Source organism: Sceloporus undulatus, chromosome 1, assembly GCF_019175285.1.
Source record: "Sceloporus undulatus isolate JIND9_A2432 ecotype Alabama chromosome 1, SceUnd_v1.1, whole genome shotgun sequence".
Lineage (NCBI taxonomy): Eukaryota > Metazoa > Chordata > Lepidosauria > Squamata > Phrynosomatidae > Sceloporus > Sceloporus undulatus.
In genome coordinates this window covers 276,883,011-276,904,451 of record NC_056522.1, presented here as the reverse complement: position 1 = coordinate 276,904,451, position 21,441 = coordinate 276,883,011, and the positions used below count along the sequence as shown (strand labels likewise).

Genomic DNA, 21,441 nt, shown 5'->3' with positions numbered 1-21,441 from the left:
GAAGGGGAAAGTCCAGCAGATCCTCTCTCCCTCGGAGGCCTGGACAATGGCAGATAGACTGGAGGGAGGGCCCTTCTTCTTACTCTGGTAAGGCCTGAAGGAGCTGGCTTGCCTATCTCTCCCTCTGGATCAGGGGTAGGCAACCCTTTTGAGCCGGGGGCCAGGTTGCTGTCCCTCAGACAACTGGGGGGGCCGAAGCAAAAAAACAACAACAAATAATTAAATAATTTTTGAAAATTAAATAAATAAATAAGCCGGGACAAATGTAGGACAAAATTTTCAAATGGAGGGCACTTTTTAAATACAAAAGTGAAGACACACAAAAAAATTTGCTGATTTTTAAAAAAAATGTTAAGATAAAAATGCATGTTTCTGAGGCTTCTATAGACAATTGCCCCACCAAGGCCCTCGTGCGAGACACCAAAGGCCCTGGCGGCAATCGGTGGCAGGACCAGGCTGGGGCCGGTCCCAAGGCCTCGCTGGGCCGCATCCGGCCCGCGGGCCGCAGGTTGCCTACCTCTGCTCTGGATGTTGGATAGAGGGAGGCCTTCTTCTTCCAGGCAAGGCTTGATAGAGCTGGCTTGCCTATCTCTCCCTCTTGATGGTGGATGGAGGGAGGCCTTCATCTTCCAGGCAAGGCCTGATGGAACTGGCTTGCCTATCTCTCCCTCTGGATTCTCACTGCTTACAGAATCTCTATGACAGTGATGACAAATTTTTTAGAGACTGGGTGCCCAATCCAATGGTATTCCTGCACCAGATGTCACCTTGTGCTGGGGGGGGCATCTGGAGGTGGGACTTCTGGGGTAGGACTTCCCCGGAGACACTTAAAGGCATGGGGGGGGGGGAGAAGAGGAGGAACAGGTCTACACCTGTTCCTCCTCTTCCCCCATCCTCCCATGCCTTTAACTGTCTTTGGGGAGGCAGTTAAAGGCACTGGAGGGCAGGGGAAGAGGACAAACAGGTGTGTGGCTGTTCCTGTTCTTCCCCCACCCTCTCGTGCATTCAACTGTCTCCGTGTGCTCTCAGAGACAGCTTCGTGTGGCATAGAGGGCACAGGTGCAATAGATTAGCTACTGTGGCTCTAAAATTAGAAACATATGCACAATTTCATATTAGCGATAGCAAGTACATTTCTATACCACTTATCAGTGAAAAACTGCATATGCTCAAGCCCCATTAGAAGTAATGGGGCTTGTGCCCACATCACAGAGCGGTGTGTGTGCTGCGGGCGTGCACCCCATTACTTCTTCTGGTGTGCGCAAGGTTTTTTTTTACAGCACGGCTTCCGGCATATGCTGGAATCCGTATAAGGTGTGCCTGTGTATGACACAGGGACACTGTAATTTGTGTTTCAAAGAATTCATTCACACCCATCTTGAGACTTTCTGCTTATAATCACATGGCCAAAACAATGCAAACCTTCAGTTTTTACGTATTAATAAATCTGTATGTGTGATTGCAGAAGTATTAGTACCTATTGCTTTTGAATGAATTATTTGAAACACAAAACACAGTGTGTGTGTCATACACGGGTGCGCCTTACTTGGCTTCCAGCATATGCTGGAAGCTGCTCCAGAAAAAACCCTTGTGTGCCCTGGAAGAAGTAATGGGGCACACGCCCGCTCTGCGTGCCCCTCTCTATGCCGTGGGCACGAGCCCCATTGCTTCTAATGGGACTTGAGCAGACGTGTTTTTCCCTTACACGGGGGGGGGGGGGGGGGCGGCGGAACGGATACCCCACGTAATGGAAGGGCCCACTGTAACTGAAAAACATTTGGTTTGCTTGCAAAGCTGAAGGCCTTGGCTATAACTACATACTATTGTTTTAAACTATTTTAGTAGTTATACAATGGTAGGTTTATGAAACTGGTAACATGACATCAACAACTCTTTCAGCTTCCTGTAGCACTGGGAGACATTTCAAGGGACTTATAGTAACCTTTATATCTTAGATATTTCTGTTTTGGTTAATAAAAGCTTTGATGTGTCCAGAAGGGATAAAATGAATACTTTATCCTGCATCTGTTCAGCTTATTACTTTCATATTATGTTGTGTTGTCTTGTTCTTCTTTGGCATTTTAGGAATGTTTTGAGATGTATTGTGGCTCTTCATGCATAAAAAGAGAGAAGACTGCATATTTGATATGGCTGGCTAGCACAAAAACATGTGGAAGATTCTTTGGGTTAATTATTTTTTGAGATATAATTATCCATGTAGTAGCTAAAATATGTCCCCACTTTGCATGGTTGACCATTAAACTCATTGGTCTGCCATTTGTCAAGGATGACCAACTTCTGTATTGTTAGGGATCATTTCTTCCTCCAAACAATGATCTGAGACCAGTACATGTTTATGGCACTGGAAACACCTCCTCATGAGTAGACAGTCTTTGTAATAAAGCTGGTCCATCATAGTAGTAAGAACATTGTGGCTTTTGAGTGTTTGTACTTTTGATTAGTTGAGCTGTTATGTACCAAATTCAAAAGAGAGTTGCAATACAAAGTGTGAAGCCCATTTCTTGCAAAGTGAAACTATTTTTATTTTTTCTTACAACTGAAACTATGGACAAACCTGGGCCTGACCAGGGCCTCATGAGCAAATTCATGCCCCCAATGGGGGGAGAAGCTCAAAAGTATTTGCAGGAGAAGTAGAGTAAAAACATACTCCTGTGATAAACTCAGGATTCCTAGTCCATCCTTTCTGTTCATTTTTTCATGCCCCCATCTCTCAGGAGCTATAAGTATTCTCCTGAATTGTATGGTATGGGGTTTGGAGGAGTGTTAGGAAGGGGAGAGTTGTCCCAAATTAGGGTATTAGGAAGGGGAGAGTTTTCCACCCAGTTTTGGGTGATCCAGCTCCCTCCAAATCCTATCCCATTTGATTCAGGAGAGCTACCAACTCTCTGAGGGTGCAGGCATTTTGTAGGAGCAAAGAGGGAACAGGAAGTATCTATTCCATGAACTTTCTTTAGTTCACTTTTCTTAGAATCCAAGAGAGTGTGTTTTGGGGTATGTAGTAACAGGCATGTACATCCCAAGCAACCTGTTTAAGTTTGCCCAGGATTTGAGAGCATTAGTAGAGGCCCAGCTGTGTATTTCAGCACCCCAAGAGACTAGACTGGTAAAGATTTAAGACCAAGCTTTCTCTATAGGAGCTCCTCAGTTGTGAAATTCCTGTCCAAGGGAAATCAAAGCTTTACTCATAGAGCTTTTAGTAGGTGGCCAAAATTGTGTTATTTTACTCCATATGGCTGTTGGTTTTTAAATATTTTTGTTTAAAAGTTACTGTATTTTAAATTTGTTTTTAAATAATGGTTTTATGTGGGTTTTTTGTACATTGTTTTAGGATCCCTTGTGCTCTGAAAAAGTAGTAAACAATTTAAATAGTAATTAAATAAAGAATGGAGAAGAAACTAAGGGTTTGTGAATCTAGTGGAAGGAGAAAAGGGGCTTGAGAAAGTGTAAAAACAAGATAGGTATAGCCTCAGTAGCCCATGGAGTGCATGGAAGGTTTTGAAGGGAGATGGAATTGTATATGAGTCTTATGATTTAGTCTATAAAAAAAAGCAAGCAATAAGAAAATTTCAAAGGCTATCAATTCAAACCTCTGTCCAATTCCTTATTCACTGTATGCAACCTTGTTAAACCCACCCTGGTTGCTGGTGCCGTCCATGTCACGAGACTGTGAATCTGCTCCAGGTCTTACTTCAGTCTTTCAAACATTTCCAGGGTGCTGAATCTTCTCCCTAAGGCTCATCACTGTGGAGACTTTCCTCCAAATTAAGACTTTCAAGCCTGGAGTGGATTTAGCATCTCTCTGACGTGGAAGCCACCAGCTTCCAATGAAAATCTGAATTCATTTCCCTAGAAATGTATTTTTTTGTATCTTTTGTCTTTTTAGATAGTTCATGAACAATAGGCGGATTGAATCTAGTCTGTAGTTTGGCAATGCAGTGATTTTTCTCTATCCAGTATTGCTCCTACTTCCTTCCATGACAGCGTTACCCATTTCGTCATGGCACTCACTTTATGAGGTAAGATACTTCATGTGTTTATGTTTTCAAGGGTTACCTAATGAACTTCTGATCATAGCTCATGATGATAGTGTTAGATTTCTCTTTCGTAGTTTGAAAACATGAAAATCAATAATTACCATTAAAATATCTATCAAAACTTATTTAGGTAAATAACTATTTAGCCTATTTTTCTTGGCTGTCTTGGTGGCCTGTGCTTTACCTATTCTTTTTAACCATCCTATACAATGTTTATGGGAATAATAAATGATGATTATACAAATCCACACTATTGTTCATGTTTTTATAGGGAATGTTTCTCTGTTGCTCCTTTCATAATCAAATGAAATCAGGTTTGTTACAGTTTATAAACTGGATAATTCTTCAGTATTAAATGAAAACATGTTTATGATTAAATGAGAGCAAGTTTATTACAGTCCACAAATCAGGTAATACTTCATCATTAAATGTGTTGCTTTTCCTCCCAACAACATGAAATTATGTGTGTATGTATTTCTCCAAATAAGTGAAATACTCCTGCAAATAATAATAATAATAATAATAATAATAGGACAAAAGAAAAGAAGGAAAAATTAAAGAAAAAAATGTAAATTTATCAGTAGGCCTTCTGCATCCACTGGTTCTTTATCCCTGGATTCAACCATCCAAGGCTTGAAAGTATTAAAAATAATTTCAACAACACACACACACACACCCGCCCCGGCAATCTTGATTTTGCTATTTTATATAAGATACACCATTTTACTATGCCACTTTATTTAATGGGACCTGAGCATCCACAGATTTTGATATCCATAGGCTTGGAGGTCCTGGAACCAAACTCCAGCAGATACCAAGGGTCCACTATGTAATTGAAGCAGTATTTAATATGATAAAGAACAAGAAACACAAGGAAGAACAAAAGCTTCTTGTGAATAGTCCTTAATTCACAGTTGGGCTTTGAACCACACTAATATGTCAAGGAAAAAGCAACATGGGATATACAGTAAGTGAAATAAAACATGTATGTGAGAGTCAGGGTGACTCAGCAGAAGCCAATTGGGAACCACACAGGTGTGATAGGTAATGGAATTAACAAGTCCTAACTGCCAAGGACAGAAATGCAAGTGGATAATTGAACACACCTGACAATTGTTAAGTGGTCAAGGCTGAGATGATGAAATCATTAATTGTAGGATGAATCAAGAGAACCAATGAGAATGATGTACACGCCTACTGGGTGGAAACAGACAACAGTGGGTGGTACCATGCATTGACTATAATAATGACTATGCATCCCAAAGTATTTTGTGGGTTGTAGAGTGGGTTGTAGTAGAGTGAGGAGTTGAGTATTGTTGTGTTGGATAGTTTTGGAGCTGTATATAGTAGAATAAAGTAGATCTTTTATTTAAGACTACTGAGTTGTCTGGTGTCAAGAGTGAAGCTACAAGAACCAGCTGGATCCTGAAGAAGGGTGAAGACTTCTGTACAAGCAAGAGTGAGAAGGCTTGGAGAGTTTGTCAGGGTCTTCAGCCTATTCTCTGTAACTCTGCTAAGCTATAACCACTGGCCAAAACTGGTCAGCGCGGTGCACAACCAGGTGGTGAGTTCAAGCCAGAGGTGAAGAGCTACAACTCCCATCATCCCTGACATAATATTCAGGTTCTATATCTTTTTGCAGTATCTGCATCTAGCTGTGTTTTGAGTTGAATCATTAGAGACTGATATGCAGTGGTCCTTTCACATGTGTTGGGGTCAGGGGTGAAAGAGCCCCATGAATGTAGAAAAAGTGCAAAAAAATCAACAATACTGTTTTTTTACCTAAGAGGAAACCTTTCTAGGAATCTCCAGGTCTTCCAATGCAACTCTCTGTCAACATCTGCCAGAAGTTGATCATAGAATAATGCTGGAGGACCTACAAATGCCTAGAGAAGTGTTCTCTCTAGGACTTTCTAGGTTCTGCAGCACAACTCTATGGTCAACTTCCAGCAGAATTGCACTGGAGGACTTAGAGATTCCTAGAGAAAACATATTAATCAGAGCTGGAAATAATCAAATCCTCAAAGTCAAAGCCACAAATGTGGAGGGACAACTGTATTTTGCTTATTGCCATTGGAATTTCATTTGGAAACTGTATTTACATCATATTACATTAAACAACTTCACAATCTTGGGAGTAGTCGTCTGAGCCAATCCTTCAGTGATATAGAGCCTATCTGGAGATTTTTTATTGTGCTTGCCAAAGTCCATTCAAATAGAGATTTGTTTGTGTTGTTCTAAGCCCAATTGTGAAATCTCCTGTATGGATTAAGGTCTATTAACTAGAACCTGAAGCTTCACCTGTTACTTTGCTTTTCTGTGTCTAGTATTGCATTTGAACTTGTCTCCACAAGTACTGTATCACTGTAGGTTGACGTTTTGTATTTTCTTGTATTTCATGTTCTTTTTCATGGCCTCTGTGCCTCACACAACTTGGTTGTCTTGCACCTGTGCAGAGCCTCTTTGGAGCATTCTACAGCATTTTAAATAGAATTTTGGCTGTAGCCCCGTCCACCTCTGACAGACGTACATAAGGGTGTTTCTGCCAAAACTGCCAGTTTTTTTTATTAGCCGCTGCAGCAGCTTTGATAAGGAACAACATTCATTTGGGCTTCCAAAACTTCGGTTCCAGGAGCCTTTGTTGGATTGTTTTGTTGGCATTGGCTGTCAGCCACACTAGTTCTTTGGGCTTTCTCGGTACTACTGGCTACTTTTAAGAAGTGTGTCAAATGTGGCACTAAGATCCCAGGTAGCTGAGATGGGCACTTGAAGTGCCTTCAATGTTTGACTGAGTCCCATATCGTTGCCTCGTGTGTACCCTGTACATCATTCACACTGGGTTCACAGAGAACATGATCTCAAGGCTCTTCTGTACAAGAAGTCTTGGCTCCTCAAGAATCTCCTTGGAAGCCTTCAACACTGAAGAGAGATGACAGTTCCAGGAATCTCCCCTTGACCTAGAGGATGTTGACTGTGGAGAAGATGGCCTCAGTTCTGATGGATGTTCGACCTACCAAGAGAAGAGCCAAGGCTACTGTGATGGATGTCATCTGTATTCCTGCCAAGAAGTGACATCTGCCTTCAAACTCAATCGGTTCCATTGATGAGCAATTTCAAAAGCAAAAAACACAAAAACAACAAGAAGAAGTCAAGGTAACACTCTTTGCCTATAGCTTTTTTTTTACTCTGATGGCTGGCGCTATAGCTGCAGCTCGACAATTGACTCTGCTTCAAGAGGTTACATTAGACAATGCTGTATGGTTGTAATGGAGATAATTTTGTCTGGGGGCACAGGATTGGATGACCACTTGGAGTGGTAGATCCATGAATCCTCTGTGGTCAGAGTTACAGTCTCCCTATCTCTAGCTCCAACTCTGGTTCGAGAGAACCCTCTCCTGACAATTCTGTCTCATCATTGACATTGATGACGAGTCCATTCCAAGTCCCAGTCCAGCTCTGTCTCAGACTTCGGGTCTGCTTCCCTGAACCTTTATTGAGTAGACAACATTATAATTTCTCGGTGTCATTTTATTTTTGACACTGTGGGTGTTATGTGTATTGATCTCCCTTGGAGGAATCGTATTACTAAGCAGCTATTCTTCAGTGATAACAGGTCTACTTGGTGTGGACTGCTTCGTAGGTCTGACCATCACTCCAAAAGATGACACCATCCTGGGCACACTCAGTCTGTGGTTGTTGCCACATCCAGCAAGAATGTTTCTTGGTAGATAGTCTGCTACTAAGAGTTCTACCAAAATAGCACAATCTTCCTCTTGACATGGAGAAGCACAGGAAAGCTCTACAAAGATCAGAGAGAAACCTGCTTCCTCTGTGACAGTTGCCGATCAGATCATACAGATCCCCTCTTCCACTTCTATTTCTGGATTGAGATCAGATTTGGACTTGGATGTGGTCCCTGCCAATAAATCAGCTTGGGTTGAGCTGGGTGCTACAGATCCCTCATCCCCACCGAAAGATGTCAAGGGTTTTGTTGAGCAGATGCTCCAGATGACTAAATCCTTAAACCTTAAGGTCCAGCAGGAGCAGACCTCCATCGAGGACTCTGTATTTAAGATGGTCCAGTCACAGGCCCTGCAGCCTTGCTGGTACTTCCGTACCTTACCCAAGTGATCTGGAAGTCATGGTCAACAATGTCTTCCATCCCATCAACATCAAGCAAGTTGGAGACTTTGTACAAGGTGGATTATTCCACCCTTGCTCCTCGTGGTCAGCATCTAAAACTGAACTCTTTTGATGCTGCCCAGTCCAAGGCCTCACACCATCTTCACTCCACTCCGCAGAAAGGAAGGCAAGAGGCTTGATGTGGGGAGAAAGTTCTACTCGGCTGCTTTCAACTCCAAGATTTTGAAGTACCTGGCATGCATGGGTTCTTACAACCATCTTCTCAGGGAGAAGATGACTCCATTCTTGGCCAGAGGTGGTGATGAGGATCGCAGAGTGGCTACCCTCCTCCACTCAAAAGCTTGGAAATTGGCAGGTTATCAAAATATGACATCTAGGCACATCAGTTAGCAACGTAAAAGCAATTGCTGGTGCTGTAGCTCTTTATCAACATATGTGGCTTCAGTCTTCTGGCCTGTTGGACAAATTGTCATTGAATACTTTCCCTTGGACAATGCTAGCCTGTTCAGTTCTGAGACAGACTCCAGGTTGGAGCACACCCACAAAATGTGATCGACAGTGAGGAAGTTCAGGTTCAGCCGTTAGTACTACCTCCCTATAGGTCCCAAGTATGGCAGCTACAAGTACATTTAGTCTTTCAGATGGCTGTATGTTTCATCAAAGTCTTGGTTTAGGTGCATTGACACAGAAGCCTTCAACTTTTGATAAGAAGTTTAAGTCTGGACAGATGAAGAAGAAGTCTACAGATGGTCTACAGAAGAACTCTACAGATGGATGCTGCCCATCACTCATCAGCCAAAAGGTCTTATGAGTATAAGTGGAAGAAGTTTGTCAAATTCTTGCTTCCATTGTCCATTGAAGCATCTGATGCCACCATGTGCTGAATTTTCTGCTTATCTTATTGTGCCTTTCCTTGTCCTTGATTTGTTTTTATCTAGCTGCCATTATCTGCATGTTTACAGTTGTTGGGCAAAACATCTTTTTTTGTCCATCCATTTCTAGATAAAGAAGTTCTTGGTAGAGAAGTTCTTGAAGCGTCTGCATCCTCCTGTGTCAGGTCCGACCCCTAAATGAGCTCTAGACCTGGTGTTGTGCCAGCTCTCTGGGGGATGCTATAAGCTGATGGCAACTTGTGACCTCTGTTTGCTTTCTTGAAAGACTGCCTTTCTGCTTGCCATAGTGACTGTAAAGAATGCTGGTGGATTGTATGCCTTGCGGATGGATGGACCTTTCCTACAGTTCCTACAGATGACCTACCGAAGGTCATCTCCTCTTTTAATCTAAAGGGCGGAAACATGAAATGCACAGATATAGGATGGGCGACACTGGGCTGAATGAGAATACATGTGCTGGATAAGTGGCAAGGAGTTTGGATTATGAAATGATGGGTAAATATGTAGAAGACTGGAATTTATTGATGGATTATTTACAACAAATATGGGTGCAGTAGCACACTTAAATGGTAGGAGTGGAAGTATGAGAGTCTGTATAAAAATTTTGTCAAGCGAAAATGGTGTAACACTGTCAACTTGAAGATTTCTTATGCTTCTATTTGGTTTCTGGGTAAAATTTTGTTAATAAATCAAGTCTGAAAAGAGACATCATAGGATATTAAGATATAAAGATCTTACTTAATATAAGATAGAACCTAAAGGCAAAACTTAAATTCAGCAACAGGAAGTATTGAATGGTGTCTTCATGTGCCTTTTCTTGTCTTTTTTAATCTCTATTCTTTTTGGGGGAGTTGTATGTCTTTGTGAAATTTACCTTTGTCTGTAGATGTAGTTATATGTTATGTGTGAGATGGATGTTGTTAGAATGTATATTTTTATATATTTGCTTTTATATGCAATAAGAGAGAGAGAGAGAGAGATTATGTGTGAAACGGATCTGGGAGTCCAAGTAGACCAAAAGTTGAACATGAGTCAACAGTGCGATGCAGCAGCTAATAAGGCCAATGCAATTTTAGGCTGCATCAATAGAAGTATAGTGTCTAGATCAAGGGAAGTAAATGTGCCACTCTATTCTGCTTTGGTCAGGCCCCACCTGGAATATTGTATCCAGTTCTGGGCACCACAGTTTAAAAAGGATGTTGAGAAACTGGAGCATGTCCAAAGGAGGGCGACTAAGGGTCTGGAAACCATGCCCTATGAGGAATGCCTTAGGGATCTGGGTATGTTTAGTTTGGAAAAGAGAAGGTTAAGAGGTGATATGATAGCCCTGTTTAAATACTTGAAGGGATGTCATATTGAGGAGGGAGCTAGTTTGTTTTCTGCTGCTCCAGAGACTAGGACCCGGAGCAATCGATGCAAGCTCCAGGAAAAGAGATTCCACCTCAACATTAGGAGGAACTTCCTGACAGTAAGGGCTGTTCTACAGTGGAACACACTTCCTAGGAGTGTAGTGGAATCTCCTTCCTTAGAGGTCTTTAAACAGAGGCTTGATGGCCATCTGTCAGGGATGCTTTAACTGAGAGTTCCCGCATGGCAGGGGTTGGACTGGATGGCCCTTGTGATCGCTTCCAACTCTATTATTCTATGATTCTATGATAAACCAGGACATTATGTTGCTTTCCCTGTTCCAGAACCCCACTTTGGATTGTGAGAGATGTTGGCACCACCTCGATGTACGAAAGGCTCTTGCCTTTTAAATGGACAAAATTACAGCTTTCCATACCTCACCCAAATTGTTCATTTGCTACTTGGGCTCAAGGAAAGGATTGCCGGTTTCCTCTTAGCATTTCTTGAAGTGGATGGTGTTGGCTATCAAACTCTCCTATGAGATGGCTCAAAACGACCCTCCCACTTGGGTTTGAGCATATTCCACACAGGCAATTGCTACGTCCCATGCTTTTGTGGCTGGTGTACCGATTGAGGACGTTTGCGGCTACTTGGTCTCAGCCTATGAGTTTTATCTTGAACTGTGGGATGGAATCAAGGTCTCGAGCCAATACTGTATTTGGGAAGGCTGTATTGATCCTTAACTATTTGTTATGTTTTATCTCTGTACCATAGAGTTGATGTTTTCTTTTTACATCTACCTCTGTACTGTATTGCTATATTTTGGTACTGTGTTTCTCTCAGTTTTGCAGGTCTTTCTTTTGTAACCATACTTTTGGCTTGATATGTCAATACGGATTTGTCTTAATCTGTAAAATGTCATTCTATAGGAGTTGTTAGTCATGCTTGTTGCATTAACATGTATTGGTGCATGTTGCTGACATTAATTGTTTCAGTAAAGTATTTTATTGTTTGCACCAGCACTCCTGCCTCCTGCTTTTTGGTAGCTAGTCTTCCAGTTGTGTGAGGTACAGAGACTATGAAGGACCGTTTGCATACCTGCAACTGCAATTCTTTGAGTCACCATCTGTGAAATCACACAACCTCCCCTCCCCTCATTGTGTCATGCCAGTTCCCACGAACACCTGAATCGGCATCCTATGGAACTGGCGGTTTTCCTGGGAAGCCCCTTATATAGGGCTGTTGGAGGCCATCAAGGCTACCACCACTATTCTATTTAGAAAGTTTGCTGTATACTCTGAAGAGGTTCTGCGCAGGATAACCCAGTTGTGTGAGTTCACAGATGATCATTCGGAGAACTACAGTTACAGGTACACAACCTGTCCTTCTTTTGGTAAATCTGAGTTTTGCTAAATCTGTTTGAGATTTCTTAGCTAAATATGTTTGAACGTTTCTTTCCCATTTTCTTCTTTCCTTTTGGTCCTTTTTGGGTTGTCTGTCTTGTTTTTACTCCCAACAAGCTTGCAAGAGTGAATCTATAAAACTGCAAATGTCTGTCAAATGCAAAAAATCCAAAAAGACCAACACCCAAAAATATCTTTTTTTCTGAAGGCAATTAATGCTGGAAACAAAAAGAGCCTGTATTTTTAAATTTTAATTTTGAGTGGTAATTTGCTTCAATGTTACCGCAGAGTTTTAGGGAGGAACTTTTAGAGCATGATCCAGCTAAAATTATTCACTTGTTTTCAGTCTCATTGATTTCAGCAGAAGACATTCAGTTATGTGCTTCCTTCTTCCATTAATTGATCTTTATATATGCAACTGTATTGTTCTATGGATTCACCCATAAGCTTAGGCCTGGATAAGTAAATGCTGGTTATGTTTTCTAACTATATATGTTTACACTTTTAATTATTCAAAATATTCAAAATAAATATAAAAGAGGAAGGATGTGTGATTTCAATCTCTGTCTTTCTCCAAATTATATTTGTACGGTTCCCTCTTGAGAATTTAAACACTGTGTACACAAATTCAGAAACTTAAAAAAACAGTTAGGATCATGTAGGACAGGGGTAGGCAACCTTTTTGAGCCGGGGGCCGGGTTGCTGTCCCTCAGACAACGGGGGGGCCGAAGCCAAAAAATAAATTATTAATTTTTTTTTAAAAAATTAAATAAATAAATAAACCGGGACAAATGTAGGACAAAATTTTCAAATTGTGTACACTTTTTTAAAAAAAGTGGAGGACACGCAAAAAAAAATTGCTGATTTTTTAAAATATGTTAATGTAAATGCATGTTTCTGAGGCTTCTATAGACAATTGCCCCTGCGCTCGAGAGGCCAAAGGCCCCGGTGGCAATCAGCGGCAGGACCGGGCTGGGGCCGGTCCCAAGGCCTTGCTGGGCCGCATCCGGCCCGCGGGCCGCAGGTTGCCTACCCCTGATGTAGGATGTGTTAAAAGACAAGGAGGTACTTCGCTTCTTTTTGCTCTTTGTAATATACAATAAGACAATACATTGTGCTCCCCTTACCCTACCAGTGATGTGTGGCATTGGGGAATGTACAGAATAATGACATCATATGCTGTTTATATTAGATGTTACAAAGGAAGGAGAATAGAGACAGAGAGCACTGATAGATTAGTGTCTTGTGCTACTTTGACTTAATAACTTGTTTTTAAGAATCAAGGAGAAAATACTACTTGCCAACTGCGTCTTATTTAGGAATAATACTGTTTTAAATGAGGATTGGTTTATAAATATGTTATTTTGATTGCTTACATTATTCATATGTGGAAAAAGCCATTTGCCAATTGTGTAGCATTGCTTGGTGGCTAGCACATTTTTGCAACCCCATTTTTTTTACTGCAACTTCTATAAATTTTATGTACACAAGAGAAGCCTGTATGTAGAACTCCTCTACATATTGATTCTACAGACTAACATGGCTATATATTTGAATTCTACCACCATGTAAAGCATGTATGAGAACACTGTCCTTGCTTGATAGCAAGTACCAATCACAATACATTTTTATGCCACCAATCCACTAACTGTGACCTTTCAATTCCTTTTCTCAGCTTTCTGTCCTGTTTCCCTCAACAGTGGACAGAGACGTGCCAGTCTTTGTTCTTATATTTAATTTGCACATCAGGATCTACAGGATAAAACAGATGGTTGATCCTAGTCAGGAAGAGAAGACTGTAAAATGCACCCAGTGCTCCACATCATTTCAGTCAAGGAATGTTGTATTTTTTTGCCCATATTGCAAAATGGGTCTCATTTGCTCTGAAGAAGGTGTAGTCGAGAATTCAGATTCACTGAGTGCTTCAGCATCAGTGCAGGAACATTCGGAATCAGAAGAAGACATGTCAAGGAAACAAACATCTCTTATAGGAGACGTAAGCAAACTCAATTCAGCAATTTCCTTCTCCTTCCCACCCTAATATACATTCAGATTAGTTTCTGCCTTGTGGATATGGAGTCAGCAACACTCATACTGGGGACAAAATAGAGAGCTGTCAAAATTTGAACCTACACTTGATCGCTTCATAGAGCAGCTCCCTACCTGCTCAGCTACGGAAACAGATACATCCAGATACCAACCTGTAAGCAGCTACATATCTAAAGCTTTTATAGGTACCACGAGGAGCTGTTAGCCTGTGAAACAGTTGTAGCTTTCTCATGGAAGGCCAGGCTGTAGCCTTGGATAAGATCTCTGGGCTGGGAAGAGCCTACAGGGGCACCTCTGCCTCAATCAGGAAGAGTGCTGTATGGGGATAGTTGCCCATGGGCTACTTACTGTTTTGATGCACTTTTTCTGTTTTGCTTTGTTTAGTTATTGGCCAGTTGTCATTCACCTAACCCTCCATAGCTATTGTTTTGTTTAATGTGGCAGTAGTAACGGTTCTGTTTCTCAGTTCTGAAGGGATTCTACTTTGCTCCCACAGCAACCTGAGTGGGCAAAAATTGGGAAGTTTATTGACATCAAGATCCTTTAGTAGAAAAGTCATTGCTTTCCTCCAGGTCAAACTGATCAAAATTAGGTTGGTAGATAGATGTGATGGGTTTTGTTTGTTGCTGCACCCCAAGTATAAACCTCCCTCCCAAGGAAAGTCACACTGGATCCATCCTGTTTTGAGTTTCTGGTAGGCAGTTAAAACTCTGCTGGCTTTTGGTCCTTAACACTAGAGATGGTTCCTTTGGCTTTTTTCATAAAGAGAATTTTTGGTTTTAACATTCTTTTATTCATGCATTCAATGTTTTGAACATTTCCATCTGTTGTACATTGTTTTTAGGGTCTTAGTGGTTGAAAGGCAATAGGCAAATTCTGTAAACAAAAAAGCTCATTCAGAAAACAGATTTAACTGGGTTAGTGGGAGAGGACCCTTTTCCTTCTGACAGAAAGTAGCAAGGAAAGAGTAATTGTGACAACGTGACAGATTTTACTGAATAACATCATACACAAGTAGGTTCTCAATGAAAAATAAACATAATTGCTAGTCTTTTGCCCCAGCTAGGCAGCAGACACCAAAGTACCAGGTCTTGTGTTCACAATGGCTCTGTTTCTATGTTTGATGCGTCTTCCCCTGTCTGTCAGTCAGGAGCCTCTAGAACTATTAGGTTAGCAACACAGAGGAGCAGTAGAATGAGTCTGGTCACTTTGAAGAATGGATGAGCTTTCCAAAAGTTGCTTTGGATTGACTTATTTGTTTTTGTGGTTTCCATAGAGTCACGTTCTCTATATCAGTTAGAGAGCTGTTGCCGGTGTGTGTGGGAGAGGGGGAAAGGACAGATCAATGGACTGTGGTCAGAATCTGAACACATATTTTTGGGCATGAAAGAATAGTACGGTAGTTCCTTTTGAGATTAATGTGCTATTTGATTTTTTTTTTTTAAATAATAGGTCTAAGTTTTTTTTCCCTCAAAAAAAATGACCTAAATATTGTTTGGTTATTAAGCCAATAGTGTTTTTTTCTGTTTAAAATTGGAGTCCCATTGTTGTGGTTTAGCACTACAATTATAACATTGTGCCAGTTATTTCCTAGTCATTTGCATTTTATGTTCACATACTACTAAGGTTTACTGAATTATAAATATTTCTTGTTGAAACTGTTCTTTGCTAACTTTCCATCTAACACCTTAGACTTTGGTTTGGATGATATGTCAATTTTAAGCTACTTATACTTTATGTATTTGTTATTTTGACCACTCTGTTTATTTTTATATTTATGGTATACACAAGGACAATGGGTCTAGTGTGTGGGGAGATGATATACTACCATTACAGTAGTCATGGAGATGGAAGGGGAGAGGGAGAAAAAGGATGGTGAGGCCTCTGAGAGAGTTCTGCTCTACTGGTCCTTCACCCACTAATTAGTTTGGGGTTGTTATTATTATTGTTGTTATTATTATTATTATTATTATTATTGTATTTGTACTCTGCTCTTTTAAAATGATCTCAGAGCAGCTTACAAATAGTTAATTTGACAGTTCCTTTCCGTTAGGCTTACAATCTAAAAATACATGTCTCAAAAGGAGATGGGATGGCAGTGGGGAAGGGTTCAAGCGATTTGTCTCTCCCTCCGAGTCCAGGGTCATGGCAGATAGAATGGAGGGAGGGCCCTGTCAATTTCTCCAGCTTAATCGTGATCAGTCCATAATAAGACATCTGTACCTGTGGTTTAATTGTGGCTGAAAAGGCTCACCTGGCATTCATTAGTGAAACCTGGGTGTTTGACTTGGGAGGCATTAATTTCTCTCAGTTTGCTTGCTTGTTTCTTTTGTCCAGCACCACTTTTTCACTTCTAGGGCAGGGGATGTTAAGGTGATCCATCCCAGGAGATTTATACAATTAAATAGATTCCTGAATTGGTTTCTGGTTGATGTTGGAATGGTTTATTCTTCTGCTATGTGTCTACATAGTTGCTACATAATTTTTTGTTAATTATATGGTTTTATTGTGTATTTTAGTATGTTATTTATCCTAACAAATGAGAGTATGTTGTGTCTGTGTTTGCCTCTATATGTTTCTGTCTCCACCATAGCTTAAAAACTGAAAACATGGAAAGTATGGAATTCATATTGAGGCGCCCCAAGAAATGTGCATCTTGGGGTTATTTGGATTTTCAAATGGTTTAATTATGTTTTAGTTAATTTAAATCTGTTGGTAGTCTGCATACTATTTTCATTCACTCAGTGGCAGACTTTCCTAACTCTCAGAATGAAAGCTGTAGTCAGGCCTGGTATGTTCATTTCTCCAGAAGGCAGAGGGTATCTAGACAGAGGCATGGTAGGGGAAATATCATACCATGCATGATTTTTGTTTCCCCATGAAGGGTGTCTCTGGACTTTTCAAAAGCAAAGAATGAGAGAGAGAGAGAGCTAGGCCATGTGGTCTGGCAATGAGAGGAGGTAGAGTAAGCAGAAAGGGGGAATGAACACTGGTGTGAAGGGAGAAAAAGACCAGTGGTGGGAGAGAAAGACCAGTAGGCAAGGATAGGTGGAGAGCAGAAAAAAAGAGAAAGCATACCAGGACATGTGAAGAAAAAAAAGCAACTGGTGTTTAAAGAGAAAGACTATAGTCACCCCTCCACATCTGCGGGGGTTAGGGGCTGAGGGCCCCCTTGAAAGTGGAAAAAACACAAATATGTTAGCTTCCACTTTCAATCTGATGTTAGCAGCCATGGTTGCAAAGGATCCACCTTCTCCTCTCCCCCTCCCCCTCCCCCTCCCTCCCGGCCAGACAAAATCAACACCATATATTCCCACTTTGACAAACTTTGCATTCTGCCTATCTCCAAAGTCTTTCCACTTAAAGGGAAGGTATGGTGTTGCTTTTATCTGGCCAGGAAAGAGGGGGGAGAAGGAGGAGGGAGAGAAGTTGAATCCTCCCTAGGGGTGGCTGCAAACATTGGATTCAAAGGTAAGGACTTTGGAAATGTGGAGGATGCAAAGTTTGGCAAGCCAGGAGAACGTATGGTGTTGGTTTTGGCTGGCTGGTAGGAAGGGTGAGGAGGAGGGAGTTGAAGAGGTTGACCTTATTAAGCAGGCTACAAAGTCGTGAATAGTCCAAACCGTGAATCTGAAACCCACGAATGCAGAGGGCTGACTGTCTTTTGCCTTCAGGGAAAAAAGAGCACCGATATGAGAAGGTGGGTTTGGGGAGTGGAAGGTCACCTGGGTCAGTGACTTAGTGACAGGAGAGAAAGCATCTTGCTGGGTTAGAGAGAAAGAACACTGGAGTGGGGAGCTGAGGAGTTTCAAATCTCCACAAAGACAGATACTTCAGCAGTTGAATAAATATTTATTTACAGTTGCTATTCACTGGCCTGGAATATATTTGATCACTATGCAAATATTTAAAATAAAACATAAATAAATAAGTCATTTTATAAGGGACTTCGTTTTTTGTAGAAAAAGTGTACAGGAACCCTCTCTTTTGTTTTCAGTCCAGCATTGTCTAGTGCCTTTATTTAAGAACATGTTCATCTTACATCATAAAAGCTCTTTAGAGCTATATACTCTAACCTTACAGAGAGAAATTTTTAAAAGCTTTTGCTGCAAAAATCTTTAATAAATACCCACTTGAAATGTATGTGATGGGAAAGCACTTAAAACAGAAATTTCAAAGGATCATCCATAATTTGGTACATTAATATAAATTGGTCTCCTTAAAGTAGCATTCTTAAAAAGAGGGATACAAACTTAATGTAGTCTCAAATAAACAATATCTGAACATACCACGAGCATTACATTTGACAAGAAACGCTAATGGTATTTATGCACAATTCTCTGTGTGCTCTAATATAGCATGATCTCAAAGAATCACATCATTATCTATCAGTGATTGTGAATTTGACACATTGGATGGCCAGCAGCAGTATATAAAGAATATTCAATTAATCTACAAAGATACATAAGATGTTTTGGAAAATATGCAAACTGTATTAAAAGTATACTTGACATACATTAAACCTTTTCTTTAGAACAGTTTTTAGCTATTTCAGTATGAGGAGGGGGAGTAGGAGCCTTATGTACTTTTAAGCCTAACAGCTTTGTTTTCATGTGACCTTTTTGGGAGTTGCAGTCCACTTCCTTAGGTGAACTAATGCATTAACAGAAGTGGATTTTAACCCACAAAATTTCATGCTAAATTAAATCTGATAAGACTTTTCTTGACCTTCTCCTTTTACTCTTGATATCCTTTATTTTGATTCATGGATATTGGGCAGAACAGTTTTATGGTTGCATAGGTGGGGGATCTGAAGGCCCCTACCCTAATACCCTGCAATACTTACTCCATCAAAACTGGAGGAAGGAAAGAAAAGTGTTTTTCTCTCTCCCCTACCTTTTCAGGCCTTTTCTTTACTTATATGATGGCAGTGGGAAAGGAACACCTGGTCCAATATTGGTTGTCATGTCTCCCAGTAAGAAGGAAGTGCAGGAGGAAAGGAGAGGTTATAGATTCTGTGAATCTGTATTTACAAAATTCATGGACGTTTGTACCATGCTTGGGAGAAAGCCTCTGTTATGGCATAATCAGGTCTTTCCCTTTGAGACTGGGCATTCCTCCCATCCCTCAGACAGGATGAACCTTCCTTTGACATTCTCAAATACCCCACTTTTGTCTCAGTGGTTGCTAGAACTGTCAGAAAGGAAAGCCAGGATGGGCAAAGTGTGGACCATAGGTTGCATGTGGCCCTCACAACCATTTTTGTGGCCACCAGGGATAATTTCCCCCACAATTTTTTTTGGTCTCCAAATATCTTCCTTGGGACTTGAGGGCTTTTTTACTGCATTTTTGCCCCTCGGGCCATTTTAGGCCCATGAAAGGCATTTCTGTGAAACAGAAAATGAACTGAACAATAATTGTGGCTAAAAAAAGTCTTTCCTGGGCCATGGGCCCAAAACCATGGCAAAAATGCCCCCCACAAATCCTAGAGGGCTTTTGAAATCAAACATTGACTTTTGTGGTGCAGGAGGGCTGTTGCCTGCTAAATTTCCTGGGAGGTTGAGGTGGTCTGATAGCCTTCCACACTCTCCCCTCCTCAAGCAAAATCCATGGAAGTTTGTACATTATAGTTGGGAGAGAACCTCTGTTATGGCATAATCAGGTCTTTTCCTTTGAGACTGGGCATCCTTCCTGTCCCTCAAACTGGGTGATCCCATGACTCCTGAAATGCTGTCTGCAGAACCCATAGGATTATAGCTTTAGAGTTAGAGGATCATCATGTTGGTACAAAGAATGTTAGCATTTTATTGTTCTCTTAGTATAGTACATATTTGTTTCTTTCTCACACATCAGGTACTATCTTAATTTTTAATTGAGTAATTTGCATGCAAATTTTTATTTTATATATTATCATCTTTGATTATATACAGCAGGGGTAGGCAACCTTTTTGAGCCGGGGGTCGGGTTGCTGTCCCTCAGACAACTGGGGGGGCCGAAGCCAAAAAATAAATAATTAAATATATTTTTAAAAATTTAAGTAAATAAATAAAAAATAAAAAAATAATTCCTACATACATTGCACACATCATATTTTGAAGTAAAAAAAATGGGAACATATACAATATTTAAAATGAAGAACAATGTCCCGGCCGCTGTGGAGGCTTGGGCCGGGAAGGAGGGAGGAGGCCGCCCATGATCGTGGCGATCGCAGACGGCCCCCGCACCCTTTCCCGGCCTCTGTGGAGGCTTCGAAGCCTGGACAGAGGCCAGGAAGGAGGGAGGAGGCCGCCTTTCGCGGGCGGCAATCGGCGGCAAGACCGGTCTGGGGCCGGTCCCTAGGCCTCGGCGGGCTGCATGCGGCCCGCGGGCTGTAGGTTGCTGACCCCTGATATACAGATTTAGTTTCCAATCAGTATGATTCAGTATTTCCTCTTATGACAGAAATTGGAGAGACACTGTGGATCCTTGCTGTTTTGCTATGCTTTCATTATGTTCTTGAAGTATTTTTTTAAATTACTGGTATTTAGGACTGCCATTACAATTGTTGACATTGCTCAGATTCATCTTGTTCCTACCAGCCCACGTGGTTTTGATTTGGGATCTTCAACATGAGTTCATATGTTCTGTAATTGAGTTGTGACTTTCTGTGAACCGTAAATAGTGTAGGACAGTGCTATTTGAAACGTTGTCTTTGGCAGTTTTCCATTTTCATCTTCTAGTGATTGCCTTTCACATAGATGTACCATTTCCCTTATAGAACATGGGGGAAAAAGGGACTTTCTCACAAGGCTAAATTGTGCAGATTCTATTAGTGGCTGATTTTTTAGGCAGTGTTTTCACAAGAAGTGAAGTAGAACATAAAATTATGAAATGCTAATGCATTTGGATTTCCTCACTAAAATTGTCAAAAGCTTTAAGGGGTGGAAAGTCCAGTTTGCCTTAAAAGTTTGGTTGTTTCTAGATGTCATTCTTCTTGCCAGATTCACCCTCTGACTTATGTCTACATTCTTATTTTTCTGTCTATTAAGATCACTTTTTTCTAGTGCTTTCCCACTTCATATATTTTCTTCTTCTTTTGTAATGTCTTATGTATAGCTTACTTTATGTGCTGGAAGGTATGTAAAATAGCATTGTTTTTAAAACAATGGCTTTTATTTTAATTTCATGCTTCTCTTTTTATGTTTCTAAAGATGTCAAAATCAGACCTAACAGACTCTTACAGAAAAATGCTCATTACCTCAGGCATTCGTGGCAGTAATACAGAATGCAAAATCCCTCATACACGAATAGATGATGGAGCAGCAATTCAGGTTAGTAACTGTATATTCTTCTAAACCTTTATTGTAACACTGAACTAGATTAGCCCTTCACTGTGGGGAGGGAGCCCTGCTGCTTTATGATAATACCTTTATTAGGACCGACCAAATTCTCACATACAACAGTCTTTCAGGTGCTTCAGGTGCTTCAGAATAAATATTTAACAAAACAAGGTGCAGATGGGAAGAAGGTGAGCATGCTTCTCTTGCCACACTTGCAGTATAAATATAAACA

The 21,441-nt window shown here is 40.8% G+C and overlaps 1 protein-coding gene across 6 annotated transcripts in view; it reads left to right on the top strand.

Moving 5' to 3' along the window:
* STK33 (serine/threonine kinase 33) overlaps positions 1–21,441 on the top strand; it is a 94,898-nt gene that overhangs the window by 25,254 nt on the left and 48,203 nt on the right. For 3 of the 6 annotated variants that reach the window (XM_042447187.1, XM_042447188.1, XM_042447189.1), the window contains exons 2-4: positions 3,905–4,037; positions 13,517–13,837; positions 21,081–21,200. In XM_042447187.1, the coding sequence (XP_042303121.1) occupies positions 3,996–4,037; positions 13,517–13,837; positions 21,081–21,200 (483 nt within the window). In that variant the 5' untranslated portion in view covers positions 3,905–3,995. The remainder of the gene's footprint in view (positions 1–3,904; positions 4,038–13,516; positions 13,838–21,080; positions 21,201–21,441) is intronic. The other 3 variants (XM_042447190.1, XM_042447193.1, XM_042447192.1) reach the window with 3 other exon arrangements.